The 21426-nt window shown below is 39.7% G+C and overlaps 1 protein-coding gene across 3 annotated transcripts in view; it reads right to left on the bottom strand.

The window, feature by feature from the left end:
- Positions 1-17453, bottom strand: part of LOC127429362 (nuclear protein AMMECR1-like) — a 63104-nt gene extending 45651 nt beyond the window's left edge. For all 3 annotated transcript variants that reach the window (XM_051678351.1, XM_051678352.1, XM_051678350.1), the window contains exon 1: positions 16026-17453. In XM_051678351.1, the coding sequence (XP_051534311.1) occupies positions 16026-16471 (446 nt within the window). In that variant the 5' untranslated portion in view covers positions 16472-17453. The remainder of the gene's footprint in view (positions 1-16025) is intronic.
- Positions 17454-21426: the final 3973 nt, after the last annotated feature.

Below are 21426 nucleotides of genomic sequence, written 5' to 3' on the forward strand. Positions count from 1 at the left end.
AATATTTCACCCAAAAATGAAAATTTGCTGATAATTTACTCACCCTCAAGCCATCCAAGATGTATCAGAGTTTCTTTCTTCATCAAAACAGAATTTAAGACTTGTAGGATTTAATTTCAGGCCTTCTCCTCTAAACAATGCAAGTGAATGTACTCCATTTTTTGACGGTCCAAAATGCATATTTAGGGTGCATCAAAATAATCCACACGACTCCAGTCGACAAATAAAGTTCTTCTAAATGCAGACGATTGATAAACAAAACAATACTTATATACTTTTTAACAACAAATGTTCGCTTCTGTACATCTCTGTGACGTGCGCTCATGAGAGGGATGACGTAAGCTCGTTGGTAAGGTCAGGTGTCACGTGGAGGAGGAGTCAGGAAGCGCGTCATTGTTTACATCGTTTTTGTTTTTTTATTATTATTTGGAAATGTTTTTTTTTATATTGTTTTGAAATTGTTTTGGATTGTTTTGGTTTGTGAATGGCACAAATTTCTCTTGTAAACAATGAGGACTGTAGTCGTGTGAATTATTTTGATGCACCCTAAATATGCATTTTGGACCGTCAAAAAATGGAGTACATTCACTTGCATTGTTTAGAGGAGACGGTCTGAAATGAAATCCTAAAAGTCTTTTTCTGTTTTGATGAAGACAGAAACTCAGATACATCTTGGATGGCCTGAGGGTGAGCAAATTATCAGCAAATTTTCATTTTTGGGTGAACTATTCCTTTAAGGACCCAAAAATTATCCATGGTTTTACTTTTGGTAGATTTAAAATTTTCACGAATCATACAAACTCTGATCGCAAATGGCTGTTTTTATATCCAGAGTGCAAACGCTGAGGCCAAATATGACCTAACGATGATCTTACATGAACAAGAACACCATTGAAGATCTAAGGGGATGAATGAGCAGTCTTACTAAATGCAGTAATTAACTTGATCGCCATTAATAAATCGCAATTAGGGCCTGGGTAGCTCAGCGAGTATTGACACTGACTACCACCCCTGGAGTCGCGAGTTCGAATCCAGGGCATGCTGAGTGACTCCAGCCAGGTATCCTAAGCAACCAAATTCGCCCGGCTGCTAGGGAGGGTAGAGTCACATGAGGTAACCTCCTTGTGGTCGCGATTAGTGGTTCTCGCTCTCAATGGGGCATTGCAGAGTGTAGCATGAGCCTCCACATGCTGTGAGTCTCCGCGGTGTCATGCACAACGAGCCACGTGATAAGATGCGCGGATTGATGGTCTCGGAAGCGGAGGCAGTTGAGACTTGTCCTCCAACACACGGACTGAGGTAACAGCACCACCACGAGGACCTAATAAAGTAGTGGGAATTGGGCATTCCAAACTGGGAGAAAAGGGGATAAAAAAATTTAAATAAAAATGTAAAAAAATAAATAAAAAAAAATAAACTGCAATTACAATATCAAGGGCAAAAATCAACAAAATATGATTTGTCATAATAGTGCAGCCCTAGGCTATAGTTTGAAGAATTTCCCTTAATTGAAGAATAACCACCATATGAAAAATCAGGGCAGGTTCTACACTCAAACACACGATGAAACCCCTTTTTGGTCTCAGGAACAAAAAGAACAAAAATGAGCAAGCATTTTTCTCTACATCAACAGAAACCTATTTAGGGTAAAAATCAGGGTAAGTATGCCATGCATTCCTGCAAAGGATTCCTTTGGATGGCAATAGAGCAAACTTCTGTTGAAATATCAGCTGCATGAACGCAAGCCGAACCACCCCCTTCCATCTGCCATCCGCACTTGGATTTGTCAGATTTCCCAGCATTGGGCACTCTCTCCTGACCCTTAAATCCAGGGACAGTAGGCACATAAAATGAATAAAAAGATTAGGTTGCATCAAAGCAGCTCAGAGCAGCACTTCCTCCTGGACGCCACCAGCATTAACTCTGATTCAGCGGCAACACTGAGCAGATGATGTGTTGAAAGTATGCACAAGACGGTACAACAGCAGACTTCTGATTATACCAACACCACCATGAGGAGGAAGTTTCATGTGTGCTGACAAAAAACATGTTTTCAAAATAGCAATTAATTAAAAAAACGTAAATCCAAACGTACTTGGATACTCTTCTTTTCATACCCTGGGCAAGTCTGGAGTGCGGAAATGAGACTCATTTCAAGCCCCTTTCAGAGAAAACTATCCTTGGCTGTGGGAGACCACAGAACATGGGTCATTTAAGACCTTTGAAACACAAAGACAAGTTTCAAAGAAAGCAGGGCCAACTGCTTGTCTTCATTTTGCAAAACAAACCTTCTAAAAAATGGGAAATGTGTGAAAACAACCTTAGTGGACGAATGGCTTCCAGCGTCTTTTTAGTCATCTATAAATAGCTGACTAATACAAGAATGCCCAGTGCATGTAAACTGAGACAAGGATAACATGACCTCCTCGTGGCCAATGGCTTCCTGCTTCTCTGGAATGTTGGTAAAAGGGAGTTCTGCAGTATTGTAAGGGAGTATGAGAGGAATTGCACTCATTCATTGTGCGTTCACTGACAAACAATGTTAAACTAGAAGCTGGACCATGTTTATGCTTCAATGGGCGGCCTAGAGCAAGGCTAATGGCATTCTGGGAAACAAATAAAAATAGCTATTTTTGTCCCTCAAATAGAACATACCATGACATTCCCCTAACACCATCCCTTCTCTGAAGGAACTCTTATGCTGCATTCACGTCATTCAGAATCATTGTAATTAAGAGTTTCCGATTAGTACAAATGTTCATCGTCAAGTTGAAAACTTGGAATTTTATGAAAGCTCTGGCGTCTCTAACTTCACCATTGTGATGTTGTGTAAAAACAAATAGCAGCAACCTTTTAAAGATACTCAATACCTCTACACAAATTATATGCCATTTTATTTTAACTAGTGTTACATAGTGTGCTTTGAAACATGTGAATTAATGTAGTCAGAGATTTTCCACCCAAGCTAAGCAAATTCAATATTGCTCATGTTGACCGCTTCATAAGTGCTAAATTTGCTTGTCATCTGAAATGTGTATCTGTGCTGCACAATGGAAGCCTGGTTTCAATTATTGCACAAGTCATGGCAGAATTGCATGCACCAATGATCTGTGCTATCTCTGGAACACGCAGGTGCATGCAAGTCCACCAGGCTCCCCAGTATTTTTGCTGTATTGATGTACAGTCAGAATATTATTACTAGTCCTATAAAAATAAGGAGTTACTTTAGTTTAGTTTTGTATCCCAAAGCACCTTGAAAGAAGCAAGTAAACAACATAATTCAAACATGACAGGAATGCAGCATTTTACCACAGCATTGCTGAATTCTTGATTATGACTGGTTGATAGATGTAGGGCTGGGAATTGAGAACAGAGAGTGGATTCACAAAACGTTCAAGAACATTTTCGTAACTACTATTTTCTTCTTAATTTCTAACTTAAGAAAAAATATTTTGTATTCTCCCAAAAAAACTTCTGACGAAAGTTCTTATCTGTTTTTCTTAAGATTGTTCTTCAACATAAGAATTCAAATTCTCAAAAAATATGTTCTTAAAAATCATCATAAAAAACATCTTCAAGTTAGGATAACCTCCCAGTTTTCTTAAGTGCACTCAGTAATTTTTTCCTCATTAAAAAAGTTTAACACCTCAAGGCATGAATTGTAATTTTGCAATATATGTAGGAAATCATGAGCACTCACATTAAAATGAAGACTCCAGTCATATCAGTAACCTTATAAAAGCTGTTTTATTCTGCATGGAGAGGGTCCGCACATGGGGGCTGCCATGTTAAGAGTCACATGACCAGTCGAATACTACTCTCTCAATCTCAGTAACCCTCCTGTTATTTGACATTTTCACTCATTGATTAAAGTAATCATGACTGACTGTGAATACTACATTTCTACAATGGCATCTGAATTCCAAACCGCTAGGTGGCAGTGTAAGTCCAAGATAACAAAGACAAAAGTTACTGAGTGCACCTTTAAATCCCAAAAGGTAAGATGTTTAATTAATTTACTGGGTTGTTTCAAATGTGACGCATTCCATCATGTTGAGTTGGAAGTCACAATGGGCTGTTTATATAGAAATGTGATTTTAGACCAAAACACTTTTTGCTTTGTTTTATGTTACTTTTATTTTCAGCTTTCAAACCATGTAAATGTTATCACGAAATAAAAAAAATAGGTTTTGAAGATTTTTAATGTGGCGACCAGTCATGCTAGTCAATTTAAAACGGATACGCTGCATAGCGCTCTCTCTCTCTCCACGAACTTTAGAGTCCATAGAAACATAATAATATCATTAGAAAGCGGAGACTGTCCACTGACTTACACTGCCACCTAGCGGTTTGGATGCAGCATCATTTAAAATCAATAGTTTTCAGTTTCAGACGTCATTGTAGAAATGTAGTATTCACAGTCAGTCATGATTACTTTAATCATTGAGTGAAAATGTCAAATAACAGGACGGTTACTGAGATTAAGAGTAGTATTCGGCTGGTCATGTGACTTAAGTGGCAGCCCCCATGTGCGGACCCTCTCCATGTAGAATTAAACAGCATTTATAAGGTTACTGATATGACTGAAGTCTTCGTTCCTACTTAAAATTACAATTCATGTCTTTAGGAGTTCAACTTTTTTAATGAGGAAATAATTACTGAGTGCACCTTTAATTTACTGTAACTACTCACCTTTTAAGTAGTCACTATTATTGGTGTATCGGGCTGTTTTAAATAAGATACTAAAAGAAACAGTTCACCCAAAAATATAACTTCTGTCTGACTTTTTGCAGAACAAAAAAGGAGACATTTTCAAGAACGTCCCGTTCGCTGACAAATATAATGGTTGTTGATAGTGACTCACTTAAAAGCTTAAAAAGTGTCAGAAAACTTGTGTGTCAGAGAAGTAGCCCATGTGACTCTTACATCATTTTCCAAGTCTTCTGAAGCCATACTATGGGTTTTGGTAAGAAAATCTCAAATCGACATTATTTTACAGAGAAAACCTTGATTACCACAATAGCTCACCTTTGCATGTTAATGAGTGCACAAAAGAAGGGCGTTGACAAGAGAACTTGGGTTTTTCACAAGAACTAGCATTGTTTTGTTTTTTTTCACAAGGTTTAAGGGCGAGTCAGCTATTCCTTTAATATATGTTCCTGGTTTTATTGTGAATCGTTCATCAGTCTGTTATTTAAAAAAAAATGCCTTTGTAAACTTATATCAAAATGTAATGCCAAAAACCTGAAATATGCAAACTACTAGTCTAATGTCTGAACACTACACATGCCATAAAATATCGATACATTGATCGGCACAGTAGTTTCACTATACGTTTTTGAGGCATCGATATTTAAAAATAAGATGACATTTAAATTAGAAGCCTAATTTGTGTGCTTTCCAATTCACTGTCTGTTAGCCTTCTGTTTAATGTAGTCTGCCTTAATAGCTTTGGGAGACCACAAGGGGGTAATATAACATACAAAGCCAGTTGCGGGAAGGACAAGGCGCATGTATCATGCACACACACACACACACACTATGTACATTATGAAAATATAAAATTTACAAACAATATTTTATTTGTTTTAATAATTTGTCCCATTTTAGCTTTGTACTAAATGAACAAATCCAAGTATTTCATCAATAAATGCGATATTATATTGCATCTATCATATTTTGTTAAATGTTTATTGTTTAATGCATAATTTACACTATTTACAAGGATTTACAGAACACGTGCTAAAATAAATAAATAAATAAATCGGTACCGTTTCTTAAAGAATCTTGGCGGTTCTGTAAATAGCGTCTGAATGGCTTCTTCACCCAAAACTGATTGGACCACTTCTGAAGACATGGATTAAACCACTGGAGTCGTAAGGATTACTTTTATGCTGCCTTTATGCTTTTTGGATTTTCAAAGTTCTGGTCACCATTCACTTGCATTGTACTGACATACAGAGTTGAGATATTCTTCTAAAAATCTTCATTTGTGTTCTGCAGAAGAAATAAAGTCGTACACATCTGGGATGGCATGAGGGTGAGTAAATGATGAGAGAATTTTCCTTTTTGGGTGAACTATCCCTTTAACACTTCTACCAGCCAGTGGCTTATCACAGACATTTTTAGTCGCATAGCGTGAAATTTGGTCTCATATAATGAGAGTGATTTACTCGCAAAGCAAAGAGTTGCATAAATACTAAGGAATCGGTCTAGGGATTTAAGAATCGATATCATTCAAATGAAGATCATTATACATCGCAAAATCAACATTTTTACCCAATCCTTAATAAAGAATGATTAGGTCTGTCCAAACATTTGACTGTTAGTGTCATAGCCACTGTGCTTTGTGTCGTTCCTTAAAATTGCTTGTCAACAATTTGTATTTGCATCATGAGATTTATTTAAATATATATAAAATACTTCCTTAAATGACAACCTTAGCACCTTGCTGCCATTTTCCACACACAAAGCATTGTACAGTTAGTCTGCAGCTGTGTAGTATGGCTGTCTTGTAAGAAAGCTAGCTAAAAAAAGCACACAGCCATGCAAACTGCTGACAGAGACTAAAGACAAAGGTCTGAGGTCATATGTTCTTGGAGATCAGCATGAAAGTACAGTTTTCAGACCAAAGGACATTGGTGTCATGGAAACAACAAAAACTAACAGCAGGATCTGTGACAGTTACTCAGAAACACTCCAACAGAGCTACAGAACAAAAACACACTTCAATATTGCCTCCTGTGTTTTCATGTAACCTCACTATTAATGCACTTCAATGTCTTGAATTAATTATCCTCATCAGTTACACATACTTAAGACACAATTACAATCCAAAACACTCCAGCTGACAATATTTCAATATGCGTCAAAGGAATAGTTCACCCCAAAAATAACTATTGTCATCATTTATTCACCCTCAACCCTTATGAGTTCCTTTTTTTTCTTCTGTGGAACACAAAAGAGGAATTTATTTTTTTGATTTTTCCCCTTTTTCACCCAATTTGGAATGCCCAATTCCCAATGCACTTTTAAGTCCTTGTGGTCGCGTAGTGATTCGCCTCAATCCGGGTGGCAGAGGACGAATCCCAGCTGCCTCCGCGTCCGAGACCGCCAACCCGCGCAATTTATCACGTAGCTTGAGCGCATTGCCACGGAGACATAGCGCGTGTGGAGGCTTCACGCCATCCACTGCGGCATCCATGCTCAACTCACCACACGCCCCACAGAGAAGGAGCCACATTATGACGACCACAAGGAGGTTACCCCATGTGACTCTACCCTCCCTAGCAACCGGGCCAATTTGGTTGTTTAGGAGACCTGGCTGGAGTCACTCAGCACACCCTGGATTCGAACTAGCGAACTCCAGGGGTGGTAGCCAGCGTCTTTTACCACTGAGCTACCCAGACCCCTACGAAAGAGGAATTTTTGAAGAATATTCTGACTCTCTTTTCCATATAAATAAAATGAACAAGGACTGGGGCTGTCAAGCTTCAAAATGACAAAGCACCATAAAAGTATAATAAAAGTGGTCCAAATGACTTTTGTTCTATATTCTAGGTCTTCTGAAATTATAAGATAGCTTTATGTGAGGAACAGAAATTTTTAATTCATTATTTTCTGACAATCTTCCCGTTAATCGCTGTGACGATTGAGTCAGTGAGATGAACTAGAGATTTAGCTCAGTCAGGTTCATGAACAAATCACTCAGACTGGTTTTGAGAAATGGATCAACCAATTAACTAAGAAGATCTGAGTTAAAAGAATTATTCATTCATTAATCAGCTATCACTACTTCTCTCATGAACGCTCATGAAAGCACTCTAAGACACTTGGGGCGGGTAGGAATGGGAATCGGAATTTATCAGTTTCCGATTCATTAAAGGTTCCATTAACAAATCTTAATTTTTAGGAATACATATTTGGAAATACAAGATGCAATGTGATTTAAAGGGATAGTTCACCCAAAAATGAAAATGCTCTCATCATTTACTCACCCTCATGCCATCCCAGATGTGTATGACTTTCTTCTGCTGAACACAAATGAAGATTGTACATCTTGTCATTGCAGTCTCATTGGTGATCAAGATTGCAAGCTCGATTCCACTTTCTATAGCGCCATCTAGTGCTCTGTGCATGCGTCAAGCACTAGGATTTGCAATCAAGCTTGAAATCATGATTGTGCCTAGAGACTGCAATGACAAGACGTACAGTGAAAAAGAAGTTACATTTTGGTCTGTTTTCATCCAAAACCAACTGGATCGCTTCAGAAGACATTGATTAAACCACTGGAGTCTGCTGGATTAGTTTTATGCTGACTTTATATGCTTACTGGAGCTTTAAATGTCTGATCACCATTCACTTGCATTGTATGGACCTACAGAGCTGAAATATTCTTCTAAAAATCTTTGTTTGTGATAAGAATAAAAGTCATACACATCTGGGGTGGCATGAGGGTGAGTAAATAATGAGAATTTTCATTTTTGGGTGATCTATTCCTTTAAATGAATTACATAACACAGAAACAGTTCTTATTTAAATTGTTATTGGACATGATGAAAGGAATAACTTCCAGGTCACTGAGATTAATTCAGTAACAGCTCATAAGAGCCAATTGTTCGGGAATCGAACTACACTTGTTGGCCATATGTTTCATCCTGTCAATTCAAAAGAACTAACTCAAAGCCCTGGGTATATTTCCATTTTGACGCGAACGCTCAGCATCTGTGTACAGTCGAACACGAGCCTGTGAAAGTATACTACATATAACTGTGCATGTACACAGGCAGTTGGCATGTGTACGCTACGACTGTAATGACTCTTCAGGAGTTTAGATCCATAAAGATGTCTTTATATTCCTTCAGACTCGAGTAATACAAATGCAGGTATCTCCAGACCTCCTCACACACGCAGTCCTGATGTGCACATCCACTGTTGTTGTTTTTACCTTTATCTTGTTATGTTTAGCGGCAATTACATCATCTTCTTAACTCTTCTTTGTGAACACAATGGCTCAAATGTGTGTTACCACCTTATGGATCCACTAATTAGTGCAAATAACTCCAGACTCATGCATATTATGCGCATTTAAAGACGCATGGTTAAAATCAGGCTGCGCTCATTAAGTGCTTGCGCACTTTGCTGATGATGAAATGTTTCATGCTGTAGATTCAAAACAACTGACTCGTAAGAATCATTCGTTCAGAAATCAGACTACACTGGTCGCTCTATAGATCAAATCAAATAACTTTTATTGTCACTTCACATTATACACGAGAGCAATAGTGAGAGAAAGTCTTGGGTGCTGTTCCATCAACATGCAGTAGAATACACAATTATACAGGTATGCACATGTATCAACAATATACATAATATACACATAAGCACACAATATACACATGATATACACATTATACAAAGTACTCAATATAATACATAGTATACACTATAACAATAAAAGTTATACACCACAATATACTGTATACATACAATAATATGCACATTCACAGTAAACAGATGCACAGTACTAGAACGGTCACGATGTGCAGTGTTTGGAGTATTGTGAGCAGCATAGGTTGTGAGGGTGTAATGTGCAAGGGTTTTAGAGTTCAGTGTGAGTCTGATAGTGCAAAAGATTACGAGTCCATTGTGAGACTGATGCTGTAGTGCTGAGGTGATGGGGGATGTGAGGCAGTTATGTGTTCATAGAGTTCAGAAGTCTGATGGCATGGGGGAAAAAGCGGACTCGCAGCCGGCTGGTGTGGGACCTGATGCTGCGGCACAGTCTGCCTGCTGTTAGCAACGAGAGCAGACCACGACTTGGATGGCTGGAGTCTCAGATGATCCTCCGGGATTTCCTCACACACACTGCCTGGTGTAGATGTCCTGGAGGGAGGGAAGCTCACCTCCAATGATGTGCTGGGCTGTTCAGAACACACTCTACAGAGCTTTATGATTAAGGGCATTGCTGTTTTCATACCAGGGGATGATTCAGCCAGTCAGGATGCTCTCCACGGTACAGTGTAGAAGGATTTTAGGATTTGGTTATTTCAGTCCAAACTTCCTCAGCCGCCTGATGTGTGTGTTCTTAATGACACTCTTGGTGAGTGTTTACCATGTGAGGTCCTTAGTGATGTGAACAGAGGAACTCGAAGCTGCTGAACCTCTCTACTGGTGTCCCGTTGATGGTGATGGGGCTGTTCTCTGTGTCTTGTCCCCTGAAGCCCACCACAAGCTCCTTGGTCTTCTTAATGTTGAGAGGTGGTTCTTCTGGCCCCAGTGTGTTAGGATCTGCACCTTTGTAGGCTGTCTCGTCGTTGTCGGTGATCAGGCCTGTCATTAGCGAATTTGACAATGATGTTGGAACTTTGTGTCACCACACAGTCATGGGTGTAGAGGGAGTACAGGAGAAGGCTGAGAACGCAGCCCTGCGGGACTCCAGTGTTGAGGGTCGGGGACGTTGCTACCCATTTTTACGAAACTGTATACTGTCACAGTATGTACTGTATTTGATGACGGACATACTTCTCGGCCAGTAAACCGTACATTCTTTTAGGTATGCATGAGTAATATGAATATGTTTCAGACATACTTCCATCCAGGGGCTTGGGCATTGTCTCATGACCCGACAATATGACGTAATAACGTCCGCAAAAACTATCTGCTCTGGTTTTATTAAACAAGCACCATTTAAGCACAAGGAACAACTTTCTCGGTATACATAGCATTTACAGTTAAGGGAAGCCGTTCGATTTGCGATTAACCTCTGTTCCTTTCCATTGTTTTGAACATGACGACGCCTCAGCTCCTGAGGGATTATGGGATTGTTAAGTGTCCAGTCGATCCGCATTCCAAAATCTCGCCAGAAATAGGTCAACCAGGTATTTTTCGCTTCCTGCATCATGAATACTGAGGATTCGAACATACTACTCCATTGGCATACAGTTTTTGGCACACTATATAGTAGGGAAATATGAATATTCGGACGCACAATGATGCTTGAAGGGCACAATGGTATTGAATGCGGAGCTGTAGTACACAAACAGCACCCTCACATATGTGTTCTTTTTGTCCAGGTGAGAGAGAGCAGTGTGTAAGGTGTATGCTATTGTACTGTCGGTAGAGCGGTTGCCCCTGTAAGCAAACTGCAGTGGGTCCAGTCATGCAAGTAGCACAAAGATGATGTAGTCTCTGATTAGCCTCTTAAAGCATTTGCTGATGATGGCGGTCAGAGAAACAGGGCGTCAGTCATTTAAGCAAGTTATCTTTGTTTGCTTTGAAACTGGCACAATAGTGAACGTTTTGGAACATGTGGGGAATGTAGACAGTGAGATGGAGAGATTTGAAAATGTCAGTGAAAACACCCGCAAGTTGGTCCACACATGCATCAAGTACACAGTCCGGAATGCCGCCTGGACCAGCGGCCTTGCGTATCTACCTGTTTGAAGGATCGGGTTACATCCGCAACAGAAACAGTGAGTGTACTAACTTCTGAAGCATTGGCTGCGGGAGCTCTCACCGTGGAGGCAGTGTTGTTTGCCTCGAAACAAGTATAACATGTATTAAGCTCCTCCGCATTACCGGAACTAAAAGCAGATGCCTGCGCATCCATGGCTGCATGAACTTCGTTGTTAATCCACAGCCATTGATTGGGGAAGGTCCGTATTGTTTTGGTTGGCACCATGTCTTCTATGCATTTCCTGATGAAGCACATCACAGTATCTGCCTAGACCTTGATGGCATTTTCGGAGGCAGACCAGAACATTTCCCAGTCCAAGTGATCAAAACAGTCCTGAAGCATAGAGTCCAATTGTTCCGACCAACACTGGATCGTTCTGAGGGTGGGTGCTTCCTGTTTCAATTTCTGCCTGTAAGCGTTCAGAAGCTGGTCCAATTTGCCAAATGTTGGGCAGGGGAGGGATTTGTATGCATCCCGGAAAGAAGAGTAGCAATGGTCTAAGATCCTATTTTTCTGTGTGTTGCATGTGATATGCTGGAATATTTTGGTACTATCGTTCTGAGGTTGGCTTTGTTAAAGTCCCCAGTTACAATGAACCTGGCCTGAGGGTGCACGATTTCCTGCTTACATAAAGTCCCATAAAGTTCCTTGAATGTTCTGTGTCAGCTTGACGGGGAATGAACACAGCTGTAATAATGACTGCCATGAGTTCCCTCGATAGCCAGAATGGTTGATTGGACACAATAGTGTGAGGTATTCCAGATCAGGGGAGCAAAGTGACTCAATAGTATATGCTCTTCCAATCACACTATGAGATGTTGATCATAATACATCCACCCCCTCTCCTCTGCTTTTTCCCCAAGAGATCTTTTGCCCTGTCATTCAGTAGTGGGGCAGCACTGCCACTGAACTGTGCTGCAGGAAACATTGTCAGAGTATTTAAGTACAGTGTTGTGTCCGCATCAGGCAGAAAAATGCACAATCAAGAACTGTTAATGGAACCGAATCTCAAATCATTTTTTTTTATTTTTTTATTATTATTATTATTATTCAGAACCGGTTCTCGGATCTACAGTAAACAACAACTTAAATTTGGGTCTGTTCCACACACAAAGCTACTAGGTAAAAACAGTTTGGAACAACATGAGGGTGGATAAATGAAAAAGGTCTGACATTGACAATGAATATGAAACAGCCAAACAGGTTTTTCACTTGATGCGTTGCAACACTTGGAACTATTTTCCACTGTTTTCTGGATTCAGGTTCCAGAGAAAAGTCAGTGAAGATCATATAGACTGACTCCAATTCACAACCATGCCTCTGTTTGAAAGAGAACATGTGCAATGACAAATCAAGGAGAGGAGCTTGCAGGACTGTCACATTGAGTACAACCCACAGCTATCCCCTCAAGAGCAGTTTGTGCTTTTTCAGACATAAAGCATAATCTAAAACAACAGCACTTTAGTACACTGCTTGACGTTTTTAAGGTTCTTTAAAGATCCTCTGTGGGCAGCGGAAATCTTGAGTGGCTAATTGAAGTTAACACTTCACAGTCTCAAAAGACTATGAAAAACATGGCAGTGCATTATGGTTAAATCTGCATTAAAGTTTCTAGTTTGTCATTAAGTTAAAAGACACAGAAGCAAAACACTGCAGATATACAGGCAATTTTATAGATGTATGATTAGTACTTTGAGACCTAAAACTCAAATGGTGTTTAGTTTATAGCAGCAGTGGTAATGGAGATTTTAATTCAGCAAGTGTTTTGAGTATCATTAGGGAACATTAGCACAGCTCAACAGTAAAGTTTTTTTTCCTGCTCGCCTGGTCAGGCCAGAAGATTTGGCAAAATTTTTAAAGACCCCACATCTACATATTTTATATTTGTCAGAAATGTGTGTGTGTGTGTATATATATATAATTAGTTTTCCTTACTGCCACCTAAAAACTGTAATAAAAATGTGTTTTTAATTTGCAATAACAGCGGGAAGTTATAAATGGAACTCCATGGCAGCTATAAAATCATTAATACAGTTCACATACAGTGATAGGTTAATTTACAACAATCTATAATTTGTGGCTAATAATATGACTATCACCACTAATTCTCCCAATTTTGACAAAACCTTATCTATGAGACAGCGTTAACTTCTCAATTTCCACCTATACATGGTGCGTAATTTCTTTCAAGAATAGGTTACCCATCTAATACCGACTTTTGATTGGTTCTAAGGAGGGAAAATTTGGCTTTCAGCATGTTTGCTTTTTAAAACCTTGTGAGTTTTACAACAATTTGGTGTGGTAACTAGGTGAATTGTACTGTATGACTAGTAATGTATGGTTACAATGCATGTAATGTATTTATAACATGTAATAACCTAGTTATGATTTCAAAATCCATGTAATAACATCAACTCTAAAAGTGATTCTCACAAAACCTGTCAAGAAAATGTCCTGGTTGGTTTTCTTTTTTTTTTTTACTCAAAATAAATAAAATAAATTCAATTCTGCAAATAAAAAAATAAAGCCTTCTTGTAAGGGAAATTAAGATTTTTTTTTTTTTCACATTGTGACATTATTTTCATGACAGTTATGCACACTTTGCCCCCCAATTCTCATTACCACAATGCGAAAAAAAAAAAATTACATATATAAATTGTTAAATACTTATTGAATAATCATTGAAACAATAGGAACAGTAGAAGTAAACATATGGATGCTTTACATTAAAGTGAATTGGTGGGTAAAATGGGCATAAGAGTCCTGAAAACAGATACATTTTTATTTAAAAAAAAACAAACAAAAAAAACATTTAAATAGACATTTGATGCAACTGCAAAGATGGGTGTTGGGTGATATGGGTGTTACTATGGCAGACAGATAAGAGGATTAGTCAATGGGCAGAATACAGATAAAAGCATTAGAATTAAGAGGCACATCAATGTTGCACAGGTGTGACTGCTTTACAGACTGCTGATCAGTCCAAAAACGAACATTTCTAGCGTTTGCCACATACAGGGTGCGTTCCTTTCAGACGTGATCATCCCTATCTGCCCTATTCCCTTCTGAAGACTTTAACATCCACTTTGAGAGCTTTGGAGGGTCGAAATGTGTGGGGCTCAAAAAGAGCGTTTATCCAGAACTCACCTTTTAAGTCATATTTATTGGAAATTCAATTTGAAGTGATCTTTCATAGCATGACAACTATGATTGTTCAGAGAGACGTGTGTGTGTTGTTGTTGCTCTTCTTCTCTTCCTTCACGTCTGTTTTTCGGAGCATCCATATAACGCAGAGGCCAATCGTGGTCTGATTAACGTTCATTATCTATTGCTTTATATTGTTATGATACAGTATGGCGAGTAAATGGTCTATATAGCCTAGGTACATATGTATGTATGCATATATATATAGTCCATATAGGGGCAGTGTTACTATCAGCAACAGGCAGGAACTGCAGTTAAGGCATTCACTCGACGACCCTTGACTAACGGGATAACATACAAATCACCTTAACGCCCGGGGACAATGTTTTCATTGATTTATCATACACGCACACAAGTTTAAAAAACACGTTAGTTACCACTGAGAAATCTTTCCTGAAAGGGTCTAAATTAATCGAGAGGCATTGTTCGCCGCGAGTTACAAAATAAGCACGTTATTCGACCGTTAACAACCTAACAGATTGTATCTACAAATGTCACTTTATTGTTTACTTTAAAACTAACGTTTCATTAACGACCACGGTTGATTCAGTCAACAGCGCGCGGGGTTTTTAACAAACATTTGTGAGGGAAACGTAAACAACTCTAGGGCTTTGTTAGCTTACTAGCTCACTTTAGCTAACCGGTTCGGCCCGAATTGAGTTAAATAAAAACAAAGTGTTCATTTTGGTCTTTGCACGGAATATACGAATGAGGAAAATATGTACAAGTCTGCACCAGTAAATAAAAGCTCAAGACAAAGGTCGCTTCAAAATCAGTGGTTTGGGCTGGCTAGCGTCGGTTAGCATGTTAGCTTAAATAAACCGCAGACTAACACTCATTGAATCTCTTTCAGAGGTTAAAACACACTTATCCGCTAACATAAACGATTAATTTCACTCACGATCTTATTAATGCATACAAAACTTACGAACTACTATTTCAAACTTAAAAATATCTACTATACCCCACAATGCTACAGCGATTTAACCTTCAATTAAATTAATCAATACGATCTTGTGGATGTTTAATCATTAGTTGTGTATTTTCTAACAAATATCGAGGATATCGAGTTTGGAAACAGTGCAAAGTGTCAAGGAAACGCGTTTTTATTTTTTTAACTTTCATCGGGAACGCTGGTTTAAAGGGTTAGCAAGTGAAACATTAATCACAACGTTTGGCTTTGACATAAACAACACAAGTAATAAACAATGTGGAAGACGTGAAACCGAAGTGGACAAGCCACGTTTGTCCGAGCAAAACTTCCCAACTCGAAACTTCTTGTTTACTTTGGCGAGAAACACACCATCTGTTGTCTTGACAAAACATGGCCAAAAAAAAAAAAAAAAGCAATTTTGCTACTTACTAGGGGTCGTTTGTAAACCTGGGTGTTCGAGGTGGCTGGTATCCGTATAGATGGCAATAAAGCACGTCGAAGCAGAAGCAACACATTTCCGCTGAAACGACCATTTTCCTGGTTCCACTTCCCGGGCCGGGACTGAGGTTCGGGGAGAGGCCGGTTGAGTTATAGCCTCCCGGAGTTGGGGACAGAGCATTGGTGTTGTTGCTGCTGCTACAACCGCTACCCCCCGGACCCCCCAGGCCGTTCACTCGGTTCACGTTCCCGGCCACGACGGCCGACGAGGACCCGATCCCCAATTCCGATCCACAATGTCCGGTCCCAACAACCCCGCTCCCCGCCCCGCCGGGACCCCCCGCCCCGGGGGATCCCGACAACTTCTGCTTCTTCACCCCGCAGCACCCGGCCGCCATCTTCGAACAATCTGCACCGACACACCGCTTCCGACCCATCACCGTCACCGCGGGAAGGGCGGGGCGAAACGCCGACCACACGTAGAAATCCCACTGCGTCAGCACGTAAGACGGACAATGCTCCACCTTCCCTTCCTTTCGACAGACGTAATAACCGAGAGGAGCTTACGTTATATTTCTCCGAGAGAGAGAGAGAAAGAGGGCAGAGACTGCAAAGTCACCCGATTTTTTTTTTTTTTTTTTTTTTGTGCCTTCAAAAAGACGTAGCGTACGCTGCAGACTTACGCAATGTTCTTAGGGAGCCTCCGCAAAATTAACGCTTCAACAGATCCAATTTAGTTATATTTCCTAAAGTGACAGCCCCTCCTTGGGATTCGCTGTGCCAACTGCAACGATGCACGCAGCTCTCTGTCAAAGCATGCACACGTCCATCCATACATGAAAATAGCGTATAGGCGAATAAATGGAGCGGCGCAGCACAGATTCAGCTCTCCCTGTGTGGGACTGTGGAGCTCGAGTACGCAGGACCCAAACACGCCTCATGAACGAGTCACTGCGCCTTCCTTTGCAGTCGACCCCAGGTTATAGATGAGCTCCGAGTGAACCGACGCAGTCACAATGGCTTTCAATCGATGCAGTTCACCTGCACGTGTGTCAGCATCAGCGGGATGCGAGTCATTTTATCAGCCACTGCTCGTCGGTTGACACCGGCCTTCACCGGTGCGCAGGAGGGACCCCCAGTTAGCCACACGACCCCTTATTGCAAGCCCACCGTGTAAAGCGAACTCGAAAGTTTTCCTTCGATTGCTCGGAGTGTTGTCATCCGATTACTCGGGAACATTTTTGAGCTGCATACTAGCACCGCGTCCGTCCGAAGTCCGCTGGATCCTATCTCGATGTTCCGCTCGCGGCAGCTAACATTAGCTCAGTTGCGGTGGAGAAAATATCCTATGCGATCATCTGAAGCACTCAGACCTCGTATTCTTCTCTACTTTCACGCTGGAGCACAGAGCCCATGACGTATTTTACGACAGATTCCTGCGTATCATACGCATTGCCCCGTATTCACAATCACGGCTACGCAAACGCTTTGAGTACGTAGTCACGGCGCTGTTTCTTCACCAAGGGACGCAGGAATCCCGTATTTTGGATTTGTTGGAACGTATATTTCCATTTAGTCGTCCATTTCTCGCGTTTTAGTTCCAGCCTTCACCTTAATGGAGACAGAATAAAGCCGTTAAAGAGCGCAAAAAGCGATGAAGAGCCTGCAGTCATTACATTCATTTCAAACTCACCAGACAATAGGAGTACAGCCTGTTCTCACAAACATCTCATTACATTGGGGATATGCCTTACAGTAAAGTGCTCCGAAAGTTCTAGTCACAATAATTAATTATATCATAACAATTGGTGGCACAAATCACTGTGTTCTACCAGGCAATTCTAAAAAGGTAACAAAGTTCACTGTATAAAGTAAAACCTTAAAGGGATAGTTCACCCGAAAGTGAAAATTCTCTCATCATTTACTCATCCCCATGTCATCCCAGATGTGTATGACTTACTTTCTTCTGCTGAACGCAAAAGAACATTTTTAGAAGAACATTTCAGCTCTGTAGGTACTCACAATGCGAAGTGAATGGTGGCCAGAAATTTGAAGGTCAAAAAGCACATAAAGGCAGCATAAAAGTAATCCACACGACTCCAGTAGTTTAATCCATGTCTTCAGAAGCAATATGATAGGTGTGGGGGAGAAACAGATCAATATTTAAGTACTTTTTTATACATTCTCCTCCCTGCCCAGCAGGTGGAAGAAAGTCAAAGTGGAGATTGATAGTAAAAAAAGGACTGAAATATTGATCCGTTTCTCATTCACACCTATCAAAAGTCTTCGTTTGTATTCAGCAGAAAAAAAGAAAGTCATTCTCATTTTTGGGTGAACCATTCCTTTAAAGAGCCATGTCCAACTGATCTGACCCTTTAAAATTACTTTTGTTGGTGTAGCGTAACACAGTCCTGTTGATTAAGTAATAAGTATTTTTGAACTTGTTAATTTAGATGTTACCACGTGAAGTAAATTTTTAGGTTACCTGACAAAATATTTTACAGTTATACATTTTAAGCTGTCTTGGTTCCAGGCGTGTTTTTACCATTCTTTTTTTCCATAGGGATTTCATATAGTCCTTCACTAAAGAGTTGAATATTGGTGGACCGATAAAGGATTTTTAATGTCCGATGCCGTTATCCAGAGAGCAGTGTGGACGATAGGCTGATATAATGCCGATATATCACAATTTAATATGATAGTAAATGTCTTACACATAAGTGCCAAAAATGTATTAACTATTATCTAGTGTTACGTTTACACACAACTTTTTAAAGAAATAAGATTTTGTATGATTTAGGTGGTAGATAGCAGTTTCTCCTAGTTTGCACATAAAGAAATTGTAATACATATGGAAAAAGGGAAATAACAATGAACACAGTAGTCCAGCAACCATATGACATTTACTTAAAGCACATGTGAAGTTGCTAATAGTAGTTATCTGGTCTACAGTAATAATCTACTGACCGCTTACAGTTTACTCTGCCCCGATCGCCTGCTTGTACAGTGTGTCACAGACTGGCCATCATGCAACATTCGTGAGTCAGAGGGACACTGTTTTGATCCAGGCTGATAGAGTACAGTACGTGCTTCAGAGGAAGATATTTGAGCGCTCCAAAGGAAAAGAACGGAAAATGGTACGAAACAACAAACTGTGATTGGTCGTTTACATGTGTCTGACGGCTCCTTCACGTACAATTCTCGCCGCCATCGTAGCTTAAGAAACGAATCGGCCAAACAGGAAAAATGATTAGCCGATGCGATATATCGATCGACCACTAACGATGAACCAAACCAATTCAACTTCAAGGTGAATACAACATTACAAATTTAGTTTTAAAGCAAAAAGAATTTGAAAATCAGACAAAAAGACAAAGGTACAAGAATGTGTACTTAACATCTTTTATTAGGGAATGAACTACAATTTCAAGAAGCATTGCAAATGACGTAACAATTAAAAAAGATGGCAATATATACTGATATTAGGTTGTTGATTATGAGTATATAAACAATATATTTAAATCTTTTTGCAAAATATGAACATTATCAACAGTAGTTTGAGGGTGTAAGGAGACTTGATCACATCATTCACAGAAGTGGGCAGTCGTTGCAGAGCTCTTTTGATGCTCTTGTTTGCAGAGACACTCTTATTGGTGGATATCTCTTTAGGATTATGGGAAGTGTAGTTCTTCCCCATGAATTTCACTATAAAATTTTTTTTAACAAATAAAGTTGAAATAATAGGGACTACTACAGTATTTTACATACTTAAGAGTTGGAGATTTAAACAAACCCATAAACACTAAGTATTCAACTTGGACACGACTCATACTGCACCCATAAATGATACTTAAATTTATGTGGCTTGATAAGTAGACGTGTACTATTTTCTATCATTTTAAACTATTGCATGGTGGTTGAAAAAACTTGTTAAAAAAATGCCATACGTAGATTGATACTGAAGGAGTGACCCAAGCCATTACTAGAAACTGGAAAATCTGTGAGTTAGGCTAGACTCTTTCAACTTGGAACAGTAAAAAACCACCTGTCACACCTTAGTCCTCACCTATCAACCACACAGGACACCTTAGCCACTACTTGCAACACCCTAGCATTATGATGGTGATTTTTTGCATGGGCAAGCACCACATACAATCTTCAGAAAAAGTACAAAATCAAGTTAATTTTTGCATCCAATTCAGAATACAATTATGTGAGAGTGATTTATCACCACTACTCATTACATTATGGCAGTAATAATGATTGAGAGAAAATGTGTGGATGCTAAAGTGTCTGTATATAGACCACATTTATTTATAAATGCATAATTAATGCTGTAGCAAGTAAGAATTTTAAGCTTTAAACTTGGATGGGGTCCGCAAGAAAGGAAGTGGTGATTATCATTAAAACGAGCCCATACACAACGTAATCGGATGCATATAGATCATTAGATAATCCACACAAAGCACAATGTGCACACAGCACATAATGTGGTAGCTGACTTGGAACATGTTAGCTTTCCTGGATCAGATGACTTCATCAGAAATGCTGTAGCATCAGGGGCCTGGGTAGCTCAGCGAGTAAAGACGCTGACTACCACCCCTGGAGTCACGAGTTCGAATCCAGGACTCCAGCTAGGTCTCCTAAGCAACCAAATTGGCCTGGTTGCTAGGGAGGGTAGAGTCACATGGGGTAACCTCCTTGTGGTCGCTATAATGTGGTTCTTGCTCTCGGTGGGGCACGTGGTGAGTTGCGCATGGATGCCGCGGGGAATAGTGTGAAGCCTCCACACTCGCTATGTCTCTGCAGTAACATGCTCAACAAGCCATGTGATAAACATTATGCGTGTATTGACGGTCTCAGATGCGGAGGCAACTGAGTTCCGAGTTGTCTGTAATGCAGCTATAGTCCTTCATATTTGGGCAGAGAGTCATGTGATCACTAATTACATATGGCCACCAGGAGATGGCACCAAGTACATGACACAGACTAAATGATGACTTGAATGGCACAGAATCATTCTGTGAAATCTCATTACTAAAATCATGTCTGCATGCTATGCAAGTCTGTAGTCATTGTTGTGCTTGTATGTGTAAGTTCTTCTGTACAATTATCATCTTTTATTTGTCTTTTGGACACTTGGAGATGTTTTTGGACACTAGGATAAATTATATTTGTACTGCTATAACTTTTGATTGCTTTGTCAAATGAACAAAACATTTTACTCAGTTACAGGTGACATGATTGGGAACAAAACAAAAGCAGTTTTTCCAGAGCTACCTTATTTACACCCAGAGATATAGAATGTCAAATCAGAAAAATAAGAAAAAAACAAAACAATTTTGGCTCAAATTTTTAATTTGTGATTTTTCAGAAGTTTCTTAGGCTAAGA

The sequence above is a fragment of the Myxocyprinus asiaticus genome, chromosome 38, assembly GCF_019703515.2.
Source record: "Myxocyprinus asiaticus isolate MX2 ecotype Aquarium Trade chromosome 38, UBuf_Myxa_2, whole genome shotgun sequence".
Taxonomy (NCBI): Eukaryota; Metazoa; Chordata; class Actinopteri; order Cypriniformes; family Catostomidae; genus Myxocyprinus; species Myxocyprinus asiaticus.